Raw genomic sequence first — 17,501 nt, forward strand, 5'->3', positions numbered from 1 at the left:
AAGTTCCCCCAACATTCTTGGGAAGGGTGGGTTCACTTCCTCCTTGTACAACTCCAGTGGATTCTCATTATTCATGGTAGATTTTAAAGTCTGTAGTTCCTTGAGCACTGAATTAATACTGGACTACTATGCCAAGGGAAATGAAAGGGTAGGCTCTTACCAGCCTCTGATCATGTTTTCATCAACCAAGCAATACATAAATTTGTTTTATGTGTTTCTGTTTAAAGATACTTTATTTAGTATTTATTGTTGATTCATTAGCATCGAGCTCATGATCAGCAGCACTGCAACTCATTCCTAAGAAATGTGTAGATGTTCCTAAACTTCTCTAACACACATTTTTTTTTTTTTTCTGTAAGATACATCACAGTCCTGCACTCTGGTGTTTGCTTGGGAGCCTTTTATGTGTATATATGCAGTACTAGGGATGGAATCCAAGGCCTTGTGCACACTAAGCAAGAGCTCTACCATTGAGCTACATCTCCAATCATTTTTTAAAATTTTATTTTCAGAAAGGATCTTGCTAAGTTGCCCAGGCTGATCTCAAACTTGTGATCCTTCTGCCTCATCTTACCAAGGAACTGGAATTACAGGCATATGTCACCATGCCCGGCCTGCTTGGGAGTCATTTTAATCAGTAAATAATCACCAAAAAGCATAAAAATGTCAAAACATGTTACATAGACTGTGAAAATGCTACCTGTATACAATATGAGAGCTGAAAAAAGAAGGTAGAGGAACACCTTAATCCACCTCAGCTGGGGATGTGCACACTATGTGACTCAAAAATTTTTACCACTTTGCACATACACGTGTAAGGACACCTTTTCTTGAGAAAAGGTGACTATAGGAATGTGGACACTGCTAAATCCTGAGCCTGAGCCCTTGGTGGGGTTTGGGAGGGGCATGGGGCTCCATGGGGCTGTCCTCTACTGACCCTGCTCTCTATGAACAGTGAAGTTGCCTTCATACACTAGAAGCAATGGCTCCTCTACTTCCCTCTTGGTGGCCTGGCTTTTATCTCAGTGAGATGCAGTATGGGATTCTTAGTAGGCACCACCCTGCCCAGAAATACCAGCTATATGTCCTTTCCCTCCCACATGTGACCTCATGACTCAGAGCACCTACCACATGCCACTGTCCAGTAGACCTGTGAGTCCTGGGTCTGGTGCAGGATGCGGTAAGGGGCCACACGGGCGCTGGAGTCCAGCACCACGTCTAGGGTGCCCACGAGAAGACCTGGGAGCAGGGCAGAGAGATGTGGAGGGTGAGAGGTAAGCCATGCTGAAAGGTCCCTGGAGCTGAGCCTAGCCAGAGGTCATCAGGATGGCAGCCCCAGTACAAGGAAATAGACACATTCTGAATCATCACCCCCATGAGCAAACAGCTTCTCTTTTAAAGATCTTTGGCCAGAGTCTAATGTCTTTAAAAAAAAAAAAAATCTCTTCCTATTTTGTCCTGGAAGCATCTGTTTATTCTCTTGCTTCAAAAACACTTGCAGGCAGGAGCACAATCAAGTTTTCTTTCTATTTTTTTATACTTGAGATTGAATCCAGGGGTACTTTACCACTGAGCTACATTCCCAGCCCTTTTGAGACAGGATTTCACTAAATTGCTGAGGCTGGCCTCTAACTTATGATCCTCCTTGCCTCAGCCTTCTAAGTCATTGGAATTACAGGTGTGTGTACCTGGCACACATGTAGGTTTGACAGAACCCAAAGTTAAATGATCCTGAGAGGTCCTCTTTCAGAAAAACATAAAATTAGGTTTGAAATCAAGTATTTCTTTTATCTTTTTTTTTAATATTTATTTTTTAAGTTTTAGGTTGACACAATATCTTTATTTTACATTTATGTGGTGCTGAGGATCAAACCCAGTGCCTTGTGCATGCTAGGTGAGCACAGGACCACTGAGCCACAACCCCAGGCCCATAATTCTTTTATCTTTGTGTGGTACTGGGGAACCCAGGGTCCCAGGGCATGTTAGGCAAGCATTCTACCACTGAGCTATATCCCCAGCCCCAAGTATTCCTTAGAATAAGAAAATACAAATGCAAATTAAAATATAAAGAACAATATCACAAAGTTCAGAAAAATAACAATGTGTTTTATTAATTGCAAGACACATCTCCTAATATATCCCCTTCCCTCCAACATTTCTGTCATAGAACTCTGGTTGCTTCTTACAGGACAATGATTTTGTAACATCACCTTCCATATCAAGAACAGGAGGACAATATTGTCTTTTTTTCTGCCATGGGATTACAAATTTTTATTTCTGAAAGGTTAGGGAAGTTTCTTCCAACCTCAAAAGCCACGGGCTAGAAAGGACATGTAAATTTTTAGAATTGCTAAATTTGGGAAAACACTGATTCTGTTTTCTTTATCTCTGAACCAAGGCATTTTAGGACAAGTTTTCTTTCTTGTCACATATACATACCCGGTTTGTAGTAGTGCTATCTCTGCCAAGGTCACTATTTCCTGACAAATCAGCAGGAAATATATATATTTTCTAACACTGTTTGTCTGATTCATTTCTCTTCATAAATTCAACAATCAACCAATCTAAAACCCTATTCACTATTCCTATTTGAAAAGTATTTCTTCCTTTTAATGAAGTGCTGCTTTTGGTATGCTGAAAATACATTGTTGCCATCTTCCTGTTGATGCTAGAAACAATTTCTATTGATTTTATTACTCTAGTTTTACAATTTGGTCCCTGACATATTCATTTTAAGATCCAATCTTTAAAAAATACAATGAACAATTATACTTTTTTTCCCCCCTGAAATGTGTAAGTTGCAAAAGGGCATATTTAAACTTTAACAGTTTGGAATAAACTTTTTTTTGTTGTTGTTGTTCATGTTGGTGCTTCTCTTCTGATCTCTGAAATTTTATTTTAGAGTCTCTAAACTGTTGGCATAACCACATAAAAAGATCTGAAAGCTTTTTTAAAACAGACTGATCATTTGGCACACTAGACTCTTTAAAGAAAAGTTCAGGGTGGTAAGGTTTTAAAAGATGACTTGAATAAAACTGGATCACTGATGGTTTATCTCCTGGGAGGACAGAGCTAGGGAGGCCACAATTATCTATAATGGCATAAGAAGGCCATGGCAGGATGTACCAAACCCAGCTGGGTGACGGGCGGGGGAACTCAAGGAATGGTTCCTTGAAGGATGGTCTGGGAATTCAGTCTTGGAGGACACAGAGAGATGAATGATGTAACAAGGGGTGTTTGTCATCAACTGTCTCCCTTTCCTCCCTGGGCTTGTAGTAGCTTCTGAGGTTAACTCCCACTGAACAGCTTAATTCTCACTGAACAGCTTGGTTCAGGAGGCAGGCCCAGTATAGATCCCTGTGATTCTCCAGGCCCTTTTGAAGGCAGCCTGAAGTACTAAAGGAAGAACATTGAGTTTTCTTGGAAACAGTACAGTCTCTCACACATGAAGAGGTGTGGCCCAGGAGAGGATGACCACAGAGGTCTTCTATTGGAAGCCTCCATCTGCATCTGCCAGGAATGTATCAGCTGAGACACTGAATATCAGAACATTTTACAGAAAATTCTCTTGATAAATTGGAGGATCTAGAAACAATGGGTCTGCATTCCTGCAGGGCAACACTCAGCACCTGAAGTACCAGCACTGGAGTCTCCCATTAGGCCACTTCTGGATACCCAGCTCAGTTCCAGCAGTGCCAGGTTGCAGGCACTGAAGCATGAGGGGCTTTGGACAACATCTGCTGAAGGAATGCCCAGTGGACTTCCCCCAAGTTCCATATACCACACAACTCCAGAGGCTCCCAGCCCAGTCTCCTGTGTGAATGGTGGTCCCCAGACCCACAAAGGGCTAGCTCATAGGAACACCCTGTACTGGTAATTAGGTAAAGCCATGGGTCAGTAGCTCTGATGTCACCAAGGAGCACAAAAGGTAGGTCAAGGATAGACGGAGAGAAGGGGGGCTGAGGCCAACAGCAGGGATCTCTGATCTTTATTAAAAAAAAGAAAAGGCAATTTTTTAGTGAATTGGTAATATCGACAGAGGCAAAAGAAAATGTGTGCTTGTGTCACTTGGCCCTCAGCAGCACTTAAGGAAACTGAGGCTGACGCAGAGGCAGAGTTTTGGGAGGTCTCGCTGATTTTCAGCTGCTAAATCCCACACACGCCTTGGCAAAGCACCGGGAGGCTCTCAGGCATGGAATCTCAGCAGAGGCCACTGCCAGTCTTCATTCGGTCGCCCTGGGTCGGCCTCGAAGTCTCCGAACCGACCACCTAGCCAGAGCGCATCTGCCTTGCTCGAGCCCCCAGTCCCCATCACGACCTCCCGCTAGCTCCCCACCTCGAGCCCCCGACGCCCCCGCCCTGTCTGCACCTGCCGCCTCTCGACCCTTCCTGGCCTCGCTTGCGGGTCATTCCGTCCCCTAGGCCTCTCCTGGTCTCGCGCCCCGCGCCTCGCCGCGAGCTGATGTGCTTGTCCGCGGCGACGCCGAGGCTGGGCCTGTCCTGGGCGCGTCGGTCCCCGGCCCCCGCCGCCGGCGCGCCCTCCCCGCCCGGCCCAGCGCGGCGCCTGCAGGCCAGGCCGCCCGCGCGCCTCTCACCGGTGAGGCCGCCGCCCTTGCCGTGGCCCCGGCGCCGCTGCAGCACGAAGAAGGGATTGGCCCGCTCCGTCACCCACAGCGCGTTGGCCACCAGCACCTCCTCGGGACCCAGCCACATCGCGGGGCCGCTCGCACCCGGCCCGGGCCCGAGAGGCGGAAGCGCCCGCCGCTGTCGCCGCGCCGGAGCAGAGCGGGCGGGGCGGGGCGGGGGGAACGGGCCCGGAGGGCGGCGCCCCCTGGTGGGCGCCCGGCGTTGACAGGACGCCGGTCCTGGGCCCGCCCGCCGCGCGGCCGCTCCCCGCCCAGCCTCGCCCCTCTCCGTCCTCGCGGACCCCGCCTCGCCCTAGCTATGGCCTCGGACCATTGCGGGCTAGGACTCGGCCGTGTCCACTTCTTCTCGCCCGAGGCCGCAGCGCTGCAGCCTGGTCTCCTAGCGCTCCATCCCCAGGGCGTCGGGCCTCTCTGGAATCGCTCAGTCTACAGCGCAGGGAAAGGGGACTGGTTGTGCAGAGATAAGAACTTCTGGCATTTTGTGAACACTTATTCAGAGTTTGGGGAGCAAATGTAAAGAATTAGCGTTTGCTGATATACTTTTAGTCAATTGTGCGATCGAGTGCGCATTAATGTTGCAAAGGTCGTTTGGAAAAGGGTTAGCAGTTTGTAATGATTTTCAGAATTCTGACAGTTGAGCCTAAGATTAATCTTCAAGGTCCAATGGACAGGTGGTCAGGAAGCCCCCAAGGCACGTATATCCTTAGAAGTCAGTGTTCTACCCTCACCTGACAGATGGAACTCTGTGTGGTCTTGGGGTCTGGATCAGGGCTGGCCCTGGGATCAGTGGAGGTTTTTGCAAAGGTATAGGGGTGGCCAGCATCTTCAGCCGGTATTGCAGATCCCTATTCCCCCTGAACCCACAGCTGGCAGTACCACTCACAATCCAAACATGAGCTCTTATCATACCATGAAGCAAATTAAATTGACCACTGTCAACACTGAGAAGCCTGTGTACCAGGGACTGGGGAGTAAGCCTGTGTCCTTCAGAGTCAAAAGGGGCTGCTAACTCTGTCAGGGACAACTTTTGACGGGCTAATTGGGATTTCTGGTCACCTAGCTGGATAAAGGGTTGAGGTCAAGAGGGTATTGGGAAGGGGGCATATTAGAATCACCCTGGGAGATGTGAACAGAGTTGGATCTCTGTCACTGGCATTCAGGGATCTTAGTATAACAGATGTAAGTGTACATGACTGACAGCCAGAGTAATCCATAGTCCTTTTCTTTTTCTTTTTTTCTCTCTCTTTTTTTTTTGTACCAGATATTGAACTCAGGGGCACTTACCCACTAAGCCACATCCCCAGTCCTTTTTTACTTTGAGGTAGGTTCTCACCAAGTTGTTTCGGGCCTCACTAAGATGCTGAGGCTGACTTTGAACTTGAGATTCTCCTACCTCAGCCTCTGGAGCTGCTAGGATTACAGGCTGTGCACCCCCCCCCCACCTCCCCATGTTATGCTCGAATTCGGGACCCCCAAAAGACCACCAGAGACCAAGATAGATGTAAGCAGCAAAGAGGTGTTTATTGCAAGCTAGTTAGGTCTTCCGTGTGCACACAGCAACTGGTGACCTGAGAGGCCCAGAGCCCAGGGTTTGCAGCAGTTGTATACACTCTTTGGGGAAGGCAGGGACCCCACATACATCATATCATGTCTTAGCAAATCATCACACACAGTGGGAAAATCATAAAAACAACTCTTAACATTGATTAGCACATTCACTGGCGGGAACAAGTTGGATAAGGGTGATTGGTTAGTACCAGTGGGGGATTCGCTTGAACTAATTAGTTTAAGCCACGAGGGGAGTAGTGCTGAATTACACGGTTTCCCAACGTTATCAACCACCATAAACTACTGGGAGGGTCATCTGACATCCCAAGTATTTTCCCTGTCTCATGCTGATTGGTGGTTGCTAGGGGGTTGATATGGGTCCTCACCTAGCCTGACTGAGTCAGGGACACCTGGCTCCGAAAATCTCTCTCGTAATTTGTAGATAAACAACTCAGCAGGGTGGATGTGTGCCTAGGAGTGCTCTGTGGGTCTTTCCAAGGACAAGGGTCACACCCCCTTCCTTGGACAGGCTTTGCTCTGAGGTAGAGGCTGGTTTCTCACCCATAATCCATAGAATTTTGAAATATTGCTTGTGACTCTGAATCAACTTTCAATATGTAGAGACACTGTTATTTATTCAGTAGAATTAAAGTCAGTATACTCTAGATATACATGTGTACCAATGTTTATAGCAGCACCATTCACAACAGCCCAGTTGAGGATGAGTCTAAGTGTCCTTAAGCAGATGAATGGATAAAGAAAATGTGGTATATATATACAGAATGGAGTTTTAATCAGCCATTAAGAACAAATAATGTCATTTGCAGGAAAATGGATGGAATGCTCTAGAGAATTATGTTGAATGAAATAAGTCAGACCAGAGAATCACGGGTTGTATATTTTCCCTCATATGTGGACACAACAAGAGAAAAAAAAAAGGAAACAAACTGGATCTCATGAAAACAGAAGGGAGTCCAGTAGGGTAGATGGAGGAGATTGGGAGAGGGAGGAAGGGGCATAAAGGGAGGTACCGGAAATGAAATTAATAAAATTATGTTATATGTATGTAGGAATATGACACAAGGAAACCTACTCTTCTATTTAATTATTATGCACCAAGTCACTCTTCTTGCCCCCCAAAAAGTAGAGACTAGTTTTCTTAAACTCATAATGTTGTTTTGCTCTGTAGAGAAATCTGCCTTGGAGATTTTGGAAGTACTTTTAACTACCCTGAGAGGAGGTAAAGGGTTATTTCATTTCTTCACTGGAGGGATTAAACTTGAGCATGCCCTGGGATCACCTGCATGGCCTACTGGATACTTTGGGACCCCACCCTAGAGTATCTGCATACCTAATGAGTTCCTAATTGATGCTGTGCTGCTGACCTAGAGACCACCCTTTGAAATACTTTTTTTTTGAGAGAGAGAGAGAGAGAGAGAGAGAGAGAGAGAGAGAGAGAGAGAGAGAGAGAGAGAGAGAGAATTTTTTAAACAACTTTATTCTATTTTTATGTGGTGCTGAGGATCGAACCCAGTGTCCCATGCATGCCAGGTGAGCACTCTACCACTGAGCCACATCCCCAGCCCTGAAATACTCTTTATAAGAAGGGAAGATCAAATGGTCATTGAGCACTTAGTATGTGCTAAACCTACTTTTAATTTATTTTCTAAGATAAAATTCACATTTCATATAATTCACCTTTTAAGGTGCACAATTTAGTGGGCTTTTAGTATTTTCACAAGGTTGGAAACCACTACCACTATCTAATCCCAGAATGTTTTCATCATTCCAAAGAGAAACCCTGTACTCATTAGCAATCAGTTACTCCAATCTCTCCCTTCTCCTAGCCCCTGGCAAACACTGTTTTGTCTATTCTGGACATTTCATGTGGATCATACAATATGTGGCCTTTTGTGTCTGGTTTCTTTCGCTTACTATAATGGGTTCAAGATTCATTGATATTGTGGCATGTGGCAGTGCTTCGTTTCTTTCTTAGGACTGAATGTATTACTTCATGGCATGAATATGTCACATTTGTTTATTCACTCATCAGTTGATGAACATTTGTTTTCTGCTTTTGACTGTGAATAATGCTGTATACATTTTTGTATTTGTTTTAAATTCTCTTGGATATACTATATATTTATGCCATATTATTGGAACATGTGTTAAAGATATGTTTGATTGCCCAGTGCAGTGGTGCATACCTGTAATCCCAGTGACTAAGGAGGCTGAGGCAGGAGGATTGTGAGTTCAAAACCAGCCTCAGCAATTTAGCAAGACTTTGAGCAATTCAGTGAGACCCTGTCTCTAAACTGAATACAAAAAAGGGCTAGGGATGTGGCTCAGTGGTTAAGCGCTCCTGGATTTAATCCCTGGTACCAAAAAACAAACTAAAAATAGATTGATTTTTTTGAGTAACCACCAAACTGTTTTCCAAAGCAGTGGTGCCATCTCACACTCCCACCAGTAATTATGGGAGTTCTAATTTTCAATATTTCATCAGTGTTATGTCCCAATAATATCCAGTTCTAATGATTAATGATGTTGAAAATCTTTTAATGTGCTTCTTGTTTTTTTTGGGGGGGGGGTTGGAGAGAAATGCCTATTCCTATCTTTTGCTCATTTAAAAATTATATTATTTGTATTGAGTTGTAGGAGTTCTTTATATATTCTGGATACTAGACTGTTAATGGCCATATAATATGAAACCTACTTCTGACATAATTTTAAATCTAATTCCTCCCACATCAATCCTATTGGGTAGGTATTTTATGATTCTTAAATTAGGGATGATAAAACTGAAATCCAGGCAGGTGAAATGACTTGCCAAGGTCAAACTAGTAATTGGCAGAGATGGCACTGATATACAGACCTTTTTTAATATACACTGGAAACTTGCTGCTTTTGGCCCCCAACAGCCACTTCTCCTTTCTGGGCAGCACAATTATTTTTGTTGTGGGAGCCATTCCTTAGACCTTAACTCCCATCTTTTTTCTTTTTCTTTGTGGAGCTGGGGATTGAATCCAGGGCCTTGTACATGCTGCACAAGTGCTCTCCATTGAGTTACATCTCAGCCTTCAGCTCCTGTCTTGCAGGTGAAGCTGAATGCACCACTGGGCTGCAGAAGTGGAACCCACGCTGGCTGAGGCAATCAGTGAAACCCATCTCTGGGATCACAGTGGCTGGATTGGTGATGGACACGTGCCTTCAAACAGGGCCCAGGCAATGCCATTCTGGTCTGGGACACTTCAGTGGAGTGCTGATGACACTACTGGCACATTGAACATATGTGTCATTGTATTCTATAGAGAAATCTGCCCTAAAGAATTTGGAAGTACTTGTTACCACAAGATGGAGATTTCCCAGAGGAAGCAAAGCTGGAAGATGTGTCCTGGTATCAATGTTTGAGGGTCAAATCATATCACATCTGTCACAGGCTTTAGCTTTTGGAAACCACTACATTCCCATTTTACTTTAGCCAGCGTGGGTTGAATTTTCTTTCACCTGCAACGAAGAGTCCTTACTGAGACATATTACCACCAACAGTACTCCATGTGGCCAAGAGTTTTTTTCAATAGGCTTTTATTGAAATGGTTATATTAGCAAATTTCGCACATACAGGTATACACTATTGGCATTTAGTTATATACCATACAATTTCACTATTTAATTATAACCATGTGGACATAAGAGTTGTGCTGCCCAGAACATTTCCAAGGGTTGATAAAATCTGATTGTCAAGAACTCAGTTCACATTGTATTTGAAGGTATCTGTGTTCTAGACAGGCTAAATCCCCCCACAGTGAACCCCCCAATTAAGCTAATGATCAATTTTTCTCTTCTTGAATATCTGATATGTGTTGTTCCTGACACAAGCTATCCAATGGTGAATTAAAAGTCAAGTGCATAGTTTCCCTTTTATCTCTCAAGGTAGAAGATAAGTCATTTGCCACACTTACATATATTCCAAGCTTCCCCCATCCCAAATTACCTGTACTATAGTTAGAAAAATAGTTTTGTATGCCATCGTCTGAGATGTTGTGCATAGTTAGCAGGAACCTGGAGTTAGAGGGGCTCTTCAAGTGACCCAAATATGAAAGGAGTGACTTTAGTATTTTCTGAGTATAAAAGCTACTGAGGGTCAAAACCAATTGTGACATATGTAGTCTGGGATTGGAAGTAGTCCTTCTCTTGTGCGGGAACAGGATATTTCTATTAGGCAATGATGTTCTCCATACTGTCAATGTTATCTCCTAGCTGGGAGTCTTTTCTTGTGTCGGTAAGCATGCTTGTCCAGTTTTCTTGGACAGAGCTACTGCCACTCTGGAGTCCATCCTGCTTCCCATTCTTGGCTCAAGACACCAGATTCTGGCCTAAGCACCAGCCAAGGGAGCCCCTCCTCCAGCTGGGTCAGCAAGACAGGCCTGGGCTGCTGGAAGGATGAAGGGAGACAGTGCCCTCTCTGCCTCTTTCCAGGTTGGCATGTATTGTCACAAGCTAGGCCCCCCACAAAGGTGCTGGGCTGTGGAACCAGGTCACATCTAGTGACTGGATCCACAGAACACATCTAGCAATCAGCAGCCTTCCTATTTTGGAAGAGCTTGATCACCTGAAGGAAAACAAATGGCCTGGGATGATATATTCTACCTAGATCCTCTCCACCTTTTAAATAAATTTCTTGGTTCAGTTCCTCCTAGTCATTAGAAAAGTTCTTTAATATCACACAGTACAAATATACTTGGACTTAATTGTGGAGGAAGGAAGGGTAATTCCAAAAGCAAATTTAAATTCACATTAAGTTGTTTTAATTTTGAAAACAATATCTCAGAACAATCATCTGTAATTCTATTTTTTTAAAGCTATAGATGGACACAATACCTTTATTTTACTTATTTTTATGTGGTGCTGAGGATCAAACCCAGTGCCTCACATGTGCTAGGCAAGCGCTCTACCACTGAGCCACAATCCCAGCCCCTCATCTGTAATTCTTGACAGTTGCTAGTACCTGGAAAGAGAGGGTAGAAAAGATGACAGGAATGAGGAACTGATGAAAGCCAAGTCAGACTTGCCAGGTGACCAACATGTATGTTCCCTATGCATGTGACTACCCACGAGTGGAGGTAAGTGGACTGGTAAGAAATGAGTTGGTTAAGTGTCCCAGGGGATGGACATCAGAGCTGAGAGAAGTATGCTGATGATGGCTTCCTGCTCTCGGCTTTTCCACAGGAGGATGTGTGTGGCTTACAGAAGTGTCCACCCACATCCTTGGCTCTGGGGTCTATGATACCTCCAGTCCCAATCCTTTGTATTGTGTGCATATGGAGGAGTTAGCAGGCAGAGCTCAGAGAGCCCAGGGCAGAGGCCTGAGCAACTTGAGCAGCAATGAACCTTTCTGAAGGTTAAATAATCAAGTTGTATGAGGTTCAAAGACTTTTACCTTTTTGTACTAAAGCATTTCCCTTCTTCCCCAAGTTTGAGTGAAGAAAACAGAAAACTGACTGCAGCCTAAGGTGAACTGTAGGAGGGAAAACCCATGTGATAGGCCAGGTGGTCCCTAAGGGGGTCTTCCATACATGTCTTAGATGTAAAAGGGTTGTTCTTTCAGTGGTTGAAGCTGATGGCTCCCTTCCACTCCACAGTCACTTTGGGCTGGTAGGGTCACAGTTCTGGAAAATGTAGGGGACTGCTTTTATTCCACACCTGCTGGAGGCCCGCTCGGCCCCTCTTTTTTGAGGTTCAGTTTGCTGGGATAGCCCTGGACACCCATAAGAGGGAGGAAAACTTCTCAACTCCATCAATGCCTGGAGGAGCTCCAGGACTACAGGGGGCCTCCTGATCCCCCAACTTCAGCCCCCTTCAGACAGGCTCCAGGAGGCTGGTAAAACTTTCCCCAACTCATCAGCTCAGGGGCTCCATCATGATTTGCTTTCCTTGAAGTTTCACAGAGTAGTTAGGAAAACAATTCCATACAGACAGAAAAATGCAGGCATCTTACCCCCACCAACTTCCTCCTGTATTTTCTCTGATGTTACTATGTTTAAAATCCATATAGCGTTTCCCAGTCTTTTGTAAGGATCTTAACCACATCCCAGATTATTCTTTCCCCAAAGGGATAACATGATGGTGTGTCAAATCTTTGGAATGATGTACCCACAAGGTCAAAATAAAGGACAAAACTCCATACATCTAACTTGTAACAATTGCCCTTATCAGGATCTGCTGAGGGAAGGCACTTATTTTCAGCTGTGGTGTCAGGATACACTGTGATACTGATCCCTTTCAATTATCTCCCTGTGCTGCCTGAGAATGGGAGCAAAGATTGAGTTTAACCACATTACACTTTGGCTTTGGGTGACACTGAAGATGAGAATGAGAGCCAGTCATTCTGCCTTTTTTTGGAGAGGGAAATTACATTCAAAGGGTTTTCTAAACTGGTTGACTTCAGTAGCACCTTCTGTCTGTATCTTGAATGTCAGTGTCCCCAGAGTTTTTATCGCAAGCCTGTTTTTTGTGTCACAGGGTAATTCCAGCCCATTTGGCTGCCACCATCATCTGAACTGAGTGTACCCTCTAGTGAGGGTGTCTGTGTGTGCATGTGTCTAGTGTACAAACCTCTGCATGGGGCAGGGGTGAGGGAAGATGGGGGCACCGAAGAGATTGTGATTACACGGAGACAACTTCGGTAGGGCTAGGTGGCATGTGTATTTAAAACATGGCTTCACAGGAATTCTGATGCAGGAGGAGCCAAACCTGATCACTATTCCCTCAGCAAACCTCTGCCTAAGATTAGCCCAGTATCTCCATGTCTCCCTCTAGGCACCCTGCCCTAAAGTGACTCAAAAAGGATATTCCCTGGGTCTAATACCAATCCACTCACTGAGATTGGAAACTCAGGCTTCCACTTCTTTCTATGGCTCCTTCCTTTGATTCCTACTTTCAGTTAATCCCAGGTCTGTGGGTTAACTGGGAAAGTCCTTTCCTTGGACATGGCCTCTTAGAGGCAGACCTTAGTACTCCAGGCCACTCTATTGCCCATATACTTTCCTCTCCACAAGGAGCTCATTCTCTTTCCAGAGACTGGAGTCAAGCCCTCACCAAGCAAAGATTTGGAGGCCCAGGAAGTGCAACCCCATCTTCCTAGCCACTGCCTCAGCTTCTCAGCCTTCACCTGGCCCTTCTGTTCAGGGTTCTCAAGGCAGCAGTGCTATCCCCTTCATTGTGCTCCTGTTCCTCTTCAAAACACTGAGCCTCATTTCACTTGCTCTTTCATCTTAGTTGCTTGTTGATGTGCCAGTTTTCTGAAACAACCAAAACTTCACTTTTTTGTTTTTGTTTTGGTGTTGGGGATTGAACCTAGGGACTTGTGCATGCTAATCACATGCTCTACCACTTAGCTACACCCCAAACCCTCTGAATCTTCATGATCACTGAGTCCACTTTAATTCAAAGTATATGTGTTAGGCACACAATGAGAATTTAGTAAAGGTCTGTGAACCTTTGTCGTCTTACTTTTTTTCTTCTAAATGCTACATTCTTAAAATCAGCATTTTTGTTCAATGACATCTATAAGCAACAATCACTTGTGAGAGCAGCTCCTGACTCAAACATGCCTCCTTGCTTTCCTACAGCAGAACACTGCCCAAGTAAGTAAAGGTTAATAGCAAGAGAACATGCTGGTTTTTCTTCAGTTAAAACCAGTGTTGTTTGGCATGTAGATCTATGAAAGCATTGGATGTGAGGGGTTATAAAGCCCACAGGACATTAGTCAAGTTAGTAAAACTCAGTAATCTTATTTTAATACCTTCCCCACTCCATATTTTGGCAGCTGGGACTATTGTGGCATAAAGGAAGTTGGTGAGTGCAGCCTTAGCCACAGGGCTAGTCAAGTGTTCACAGAAGTGCCTCATGGACGACCCTCCTGACCAGGCCTGAAAACCACCAGAGGAACTAGTTGATGGAGCAATGCAGTAAAAGCTTTAAAAGAAAAGCTCACAAGATCTTGTGAGGAGTTTTAATTGCCTGATTGTGGATCTTGTCTCCCTGAGAGGGGAGCAGATGTGGGGCCCTGGATGGATATGCTCCACTAAATCTCAAACCTGGCCTTCCACAACAGTCCCTTCTCTCCTGATCCTGAAATAGGAGGAAAGGAGGGCTTTGAGAAGTTCCTCCCTAAGGACAGTAAAGATCCAAAAAGCTTATGCCTTTGCATTTTTACTATTATAACCTGATTCCTAGGTGATGACACTCTGACTGCTCCCAGCCCTATTCCACATGCAAAAGTTTCTGCTCTGCCTGCGGATCAGGGTGCAAGTGGTCTAGGAGAAGAGGCTGGTAACAGGCCTAGCTCAAAACAGTCCATTGGAGGTATGGAAGGTTTGTAGTGTAAATAGCTCACTCTTTGGCTCTTTCCCTTCTTCAAATAGCTTCTCCACCACCACCAGAGAAAATGAGAAATCATATTTCCTGACTAATAACTACAACTGGTGGTAAGACTTGTAGCAACCAAGATACTCACCTGACACAGAAGAAGCTGCTCTCTGCTTCCTGAGCTGCTCAGAATCAGAGGCACCAGCTGACAAGCGTGCCCTCACCAAGCTGGCACAGCAAGCAAACACAGCGGTCTTGGCTCCCTGTCAAGGTCCCGGGAGTGGCTCAGCAAGGAGTCCTGGCAGCACAGCCGCTGGAAGGGAGACTGTTATCTGGGATAAAAAATGCCATTCTCTATTCCCGAAGTACATGTCCTTGATGAAGAAGTCAGTGTCCCTCCTGACAAAGACAGGCCATTCTATAGCTGAGCTGGAAGGTGGCCTGGATTTTCAGAAAAGGGTGTCAAGTTGGGATCTGGAGCACCGTTCTGAGTAAATACCCTTGTAAGAAATGCTTCCTTGGCTATTCTATAGTGAACATGTGCTCCAGATTTCTCAGAAATTCAAATATTTAATCAATAGATTTTAAAGGACACAATTTAAAAATTTCTCCTCAAGTAATTTCATTCCTTTTTAGTAAAGAAACTGTTTTGAGCAGAGTTTAGCATACATGTCTTTATAAGATGGCACAGATGGAGAAGAAAATGTTATGTCAGGATCTGAGTTTTGATTTGGGGAAACCAAGGTCATGGTACAGATAACATGGCAATAATCAGAACTGAGTTATCTTATCTGTACAGTGAGCCAAACCAAACACAAATACAGGTGCACATCTGGAGCTCTGGCAGACTGAGACACGTTCTCACTGAGAATCAGTGAGGCAAACCTGTCTTCTGAAAGACACTCTCTTGAAACTGTTTATCAAAAATATTTTTATAGTACAAAGACTATAAAAAGGAAAACAAACTAAAGCCCTTGGTAAGCAGTAAAAAGCAAAATTAGTTTAGACCTTAAAGATCTGCCCTGTTCCAGTCTCAAATTATTAAAACAAAATGCTGCTGCTCACCCTGCCGTAGCATTCCTAAAAGCTGTCACCATCCTTGTTCTCTGAAGTTCTCTTTTGTTTTGGGTACACCTGTGTCTTAAGTGTCTTAGTGACATGTTACAAGAAAGACGTTGTTAAAGAGAAGCCACATGTGCAAAGATGGCAAGTGTTCATTTCAAACCTGTGTTCTACATAAGAGCAAATACAAATAACAGGGCAGGGATTTGTGTGCCGGCTTGGTTTGCTGTCAAATCCAAGGAATTGGGAAATGAAAGTTGCCAGTCTCATAACAAGCATCTGAATGCCTTTACACCTTCTACACAGCTCATATGAATAAGAAGCAGCAGACTGAACTATGGCGTGACCTTTTGCAAAAAGGTGGTGTAGATTTGTTTTATAAATTTGCTTATTTTGGTTCCGTGCTGGGATTACTCATAGGATACAACTTTCTCATCATGTTAACTTGATGTCATCCTGTGTGTGTAGGAAGAGCATGTGTGTTCACGATGCCCACCATGCTGGCTGCCACATCCTTTTCTGTATGCCTGGCTGCTGACGCTCCAGTGCCTTCCTCATGCTGGCTCTGAAGCTGGAGGGAAGGGTTTGGGCTGGACCAATGAAGACTGAAGAAGAGTCCTCATCTGAGATCTAGCAGCAGGAAGGTTGTTTTATCTTCTTAGTAAAACATTCAAAATTGTTCGGATGTTGACAACCACTGGCTGTGCCTCTTGAGGTCAGTGTGCCTGGGAGGACTGCCAGGCTCTCTTGTGCTACTTCCCCACACCTCAGGGTTGGCAAATGGACAGGTCCATAGGCTGTTGAGACTAGGGGGGCTTCAATGTTTAGTAGCTACATAAACACTTGTCACCTTATGTCATGCTCAACACAGATGCTGGAAAATGACCAAGCAGATGACTGACTGTCACCACCACGAAGAGACCCTGGCCCCATGGCCTGTGTCTCATGAGGCAGAGCTCTGTTGGGAAATGGGTTGGTCAGAGTCTTAGGTGAGGTACAAAACACAAGGCTTTCTCTCAATTCCCTAAAGAAAGAGGCCCTTTAACAGGAAGTAGAATAGAAACAGAGGACAAAATAGAGTATGTCAAGGAGCTGTGACTCGTGCTCTGCATTGGTAGGAAGCTTCACTTGCAGGCTTTAGTATGCATTGTAAGTGAGGATCACAAAAAATATTAAAAAAAACACACACACACAGACACACAGACACACATACACATACACACACAAAAAAAACCCAAAACAATGCCACCCCAACACAGAATAGCATGTGATTATTCAGGGACATGTTTGCAATGCAACCTTAACCCCTGACTCCTGCCTCTTCTCTGGAAATGGCCAGGCCTGTTGGGTGCCCATGTTCAGTGGCCAACTTTGGGCAGGCATTCAATACCACAAGGCTCACCTGGGCAATAATGCTGTTTTCAAAGCCTCACCTTGGGGAACTTTGCAATTTAACCCTGAACCTCAAACTGTGCTTGGAAGCACTATCATTCTTCCAAAATGGACACTGAGAAGAATACAAAATAAGAAAGGTGATCATAAATCAAATCACAAAAGAAGTGACCCCTAATAGCCCATTTTTAAAAAATCAGGTTTTGTTCTCATCATACATGTCCAAAGAAGGTTCAATTGTGGAGAATTCGCTTTCATACACCAGGCTTCGAGGGGACAAGGAATTTCGGTGAAAGAAGTGACCACCTGAAAAAGGAACAATAAAAACAGACTTAGCATTAGAGCAGATTATGATCATTAGAGCAGATTATGATAAGTGAAGCTAGTCAATCGTTAAAAAACAAATACCAAATGACCCCTTTGATATAAGGGGAGTAAACAAGGACAGGGTAGGGATGAAGAGCTTGAGAAGAAGATTTACAT

The 17,501-nt window shown here is 44.6% G+C and overlaps 2 protein-coding genes across 6 annotated transcripts in view; both read right to left on the bottom strand.

The window, feature by feature from the left end:
* Tbc1d9b (TBC1 domain family member 9B) overlaps positions 1-4,803 on the bottom strand; it is a 47,613-nt gene extending 42,810 nt beyond the window's left edge. For 3 of the 4 annotated variants that reach the window (XM_078049963.1, XM_078049996.1, XM_078049990.1), the window contains exons 1-2: positions 4,596-4,803; positions 1,129-1,239 (exon numbers count right to left, since the gene is read on the bottom strand). In XM_078049963.1, the coding sequence (XP_077906089.1) occupies positions 1,129-1,239; positions 4,596-4,713 (229 nt within the window). In that variant the 5' untranslated portion in view covers positions 4,714-4,803. The remainder of the gene's footprint in view (positions 1-1,128; positions 1,240-4,595) is intronic. The other variant, XM_078049967.1, reaches the window with a different exon arrangement.
* Positions 4,804-6,142: 1,339 nt separating this feature from the next.
* Positions 6,143-17,501, bottom strand: part of Rnf130 (ring finger protein 130) — a 122,645-nt gene continuing 111,286 nt past the window's right edge. Inside the window, exons 8-9 of one of the 2 annotated variants that reach the window (XR_013438984.1) lie at positions 14,713-17,324; positions 6,143-11,202 (exon numbers count right to left, since the gene is read on the bottom strand). Coding sequence is in view for 1 of the 2 variants with exons in the window: in XM_078050062.1 (XP_077906188.1) it covers positions 17,215-17,324 (110 nt within the window). In the remaining variant the exon portion in view is untranslated. Of the gene's footprint in view, positions 17,325-17,501 lie in introns of both variants that reach the window. The other variant, XM_078050062.1, reaches the window with a different exon arrangement.

The sequence above is a fragment of the Ictidomys tridecemlineatus genome, chromosome 1 (genome assembly GCF_052094955.1).
Source record: "Ictidomys tridecemlineatus isolate mIctTri1 chromosome 1, mIctTri1.hap1, whole genome shotgun sequence".
Lineage (NCBI taxonomy): Eukaryota > Metazoa > Chordata > Mammalia > Rodentia > Sciuridae > Ictidomys > Ictidomys tridecemlineatus.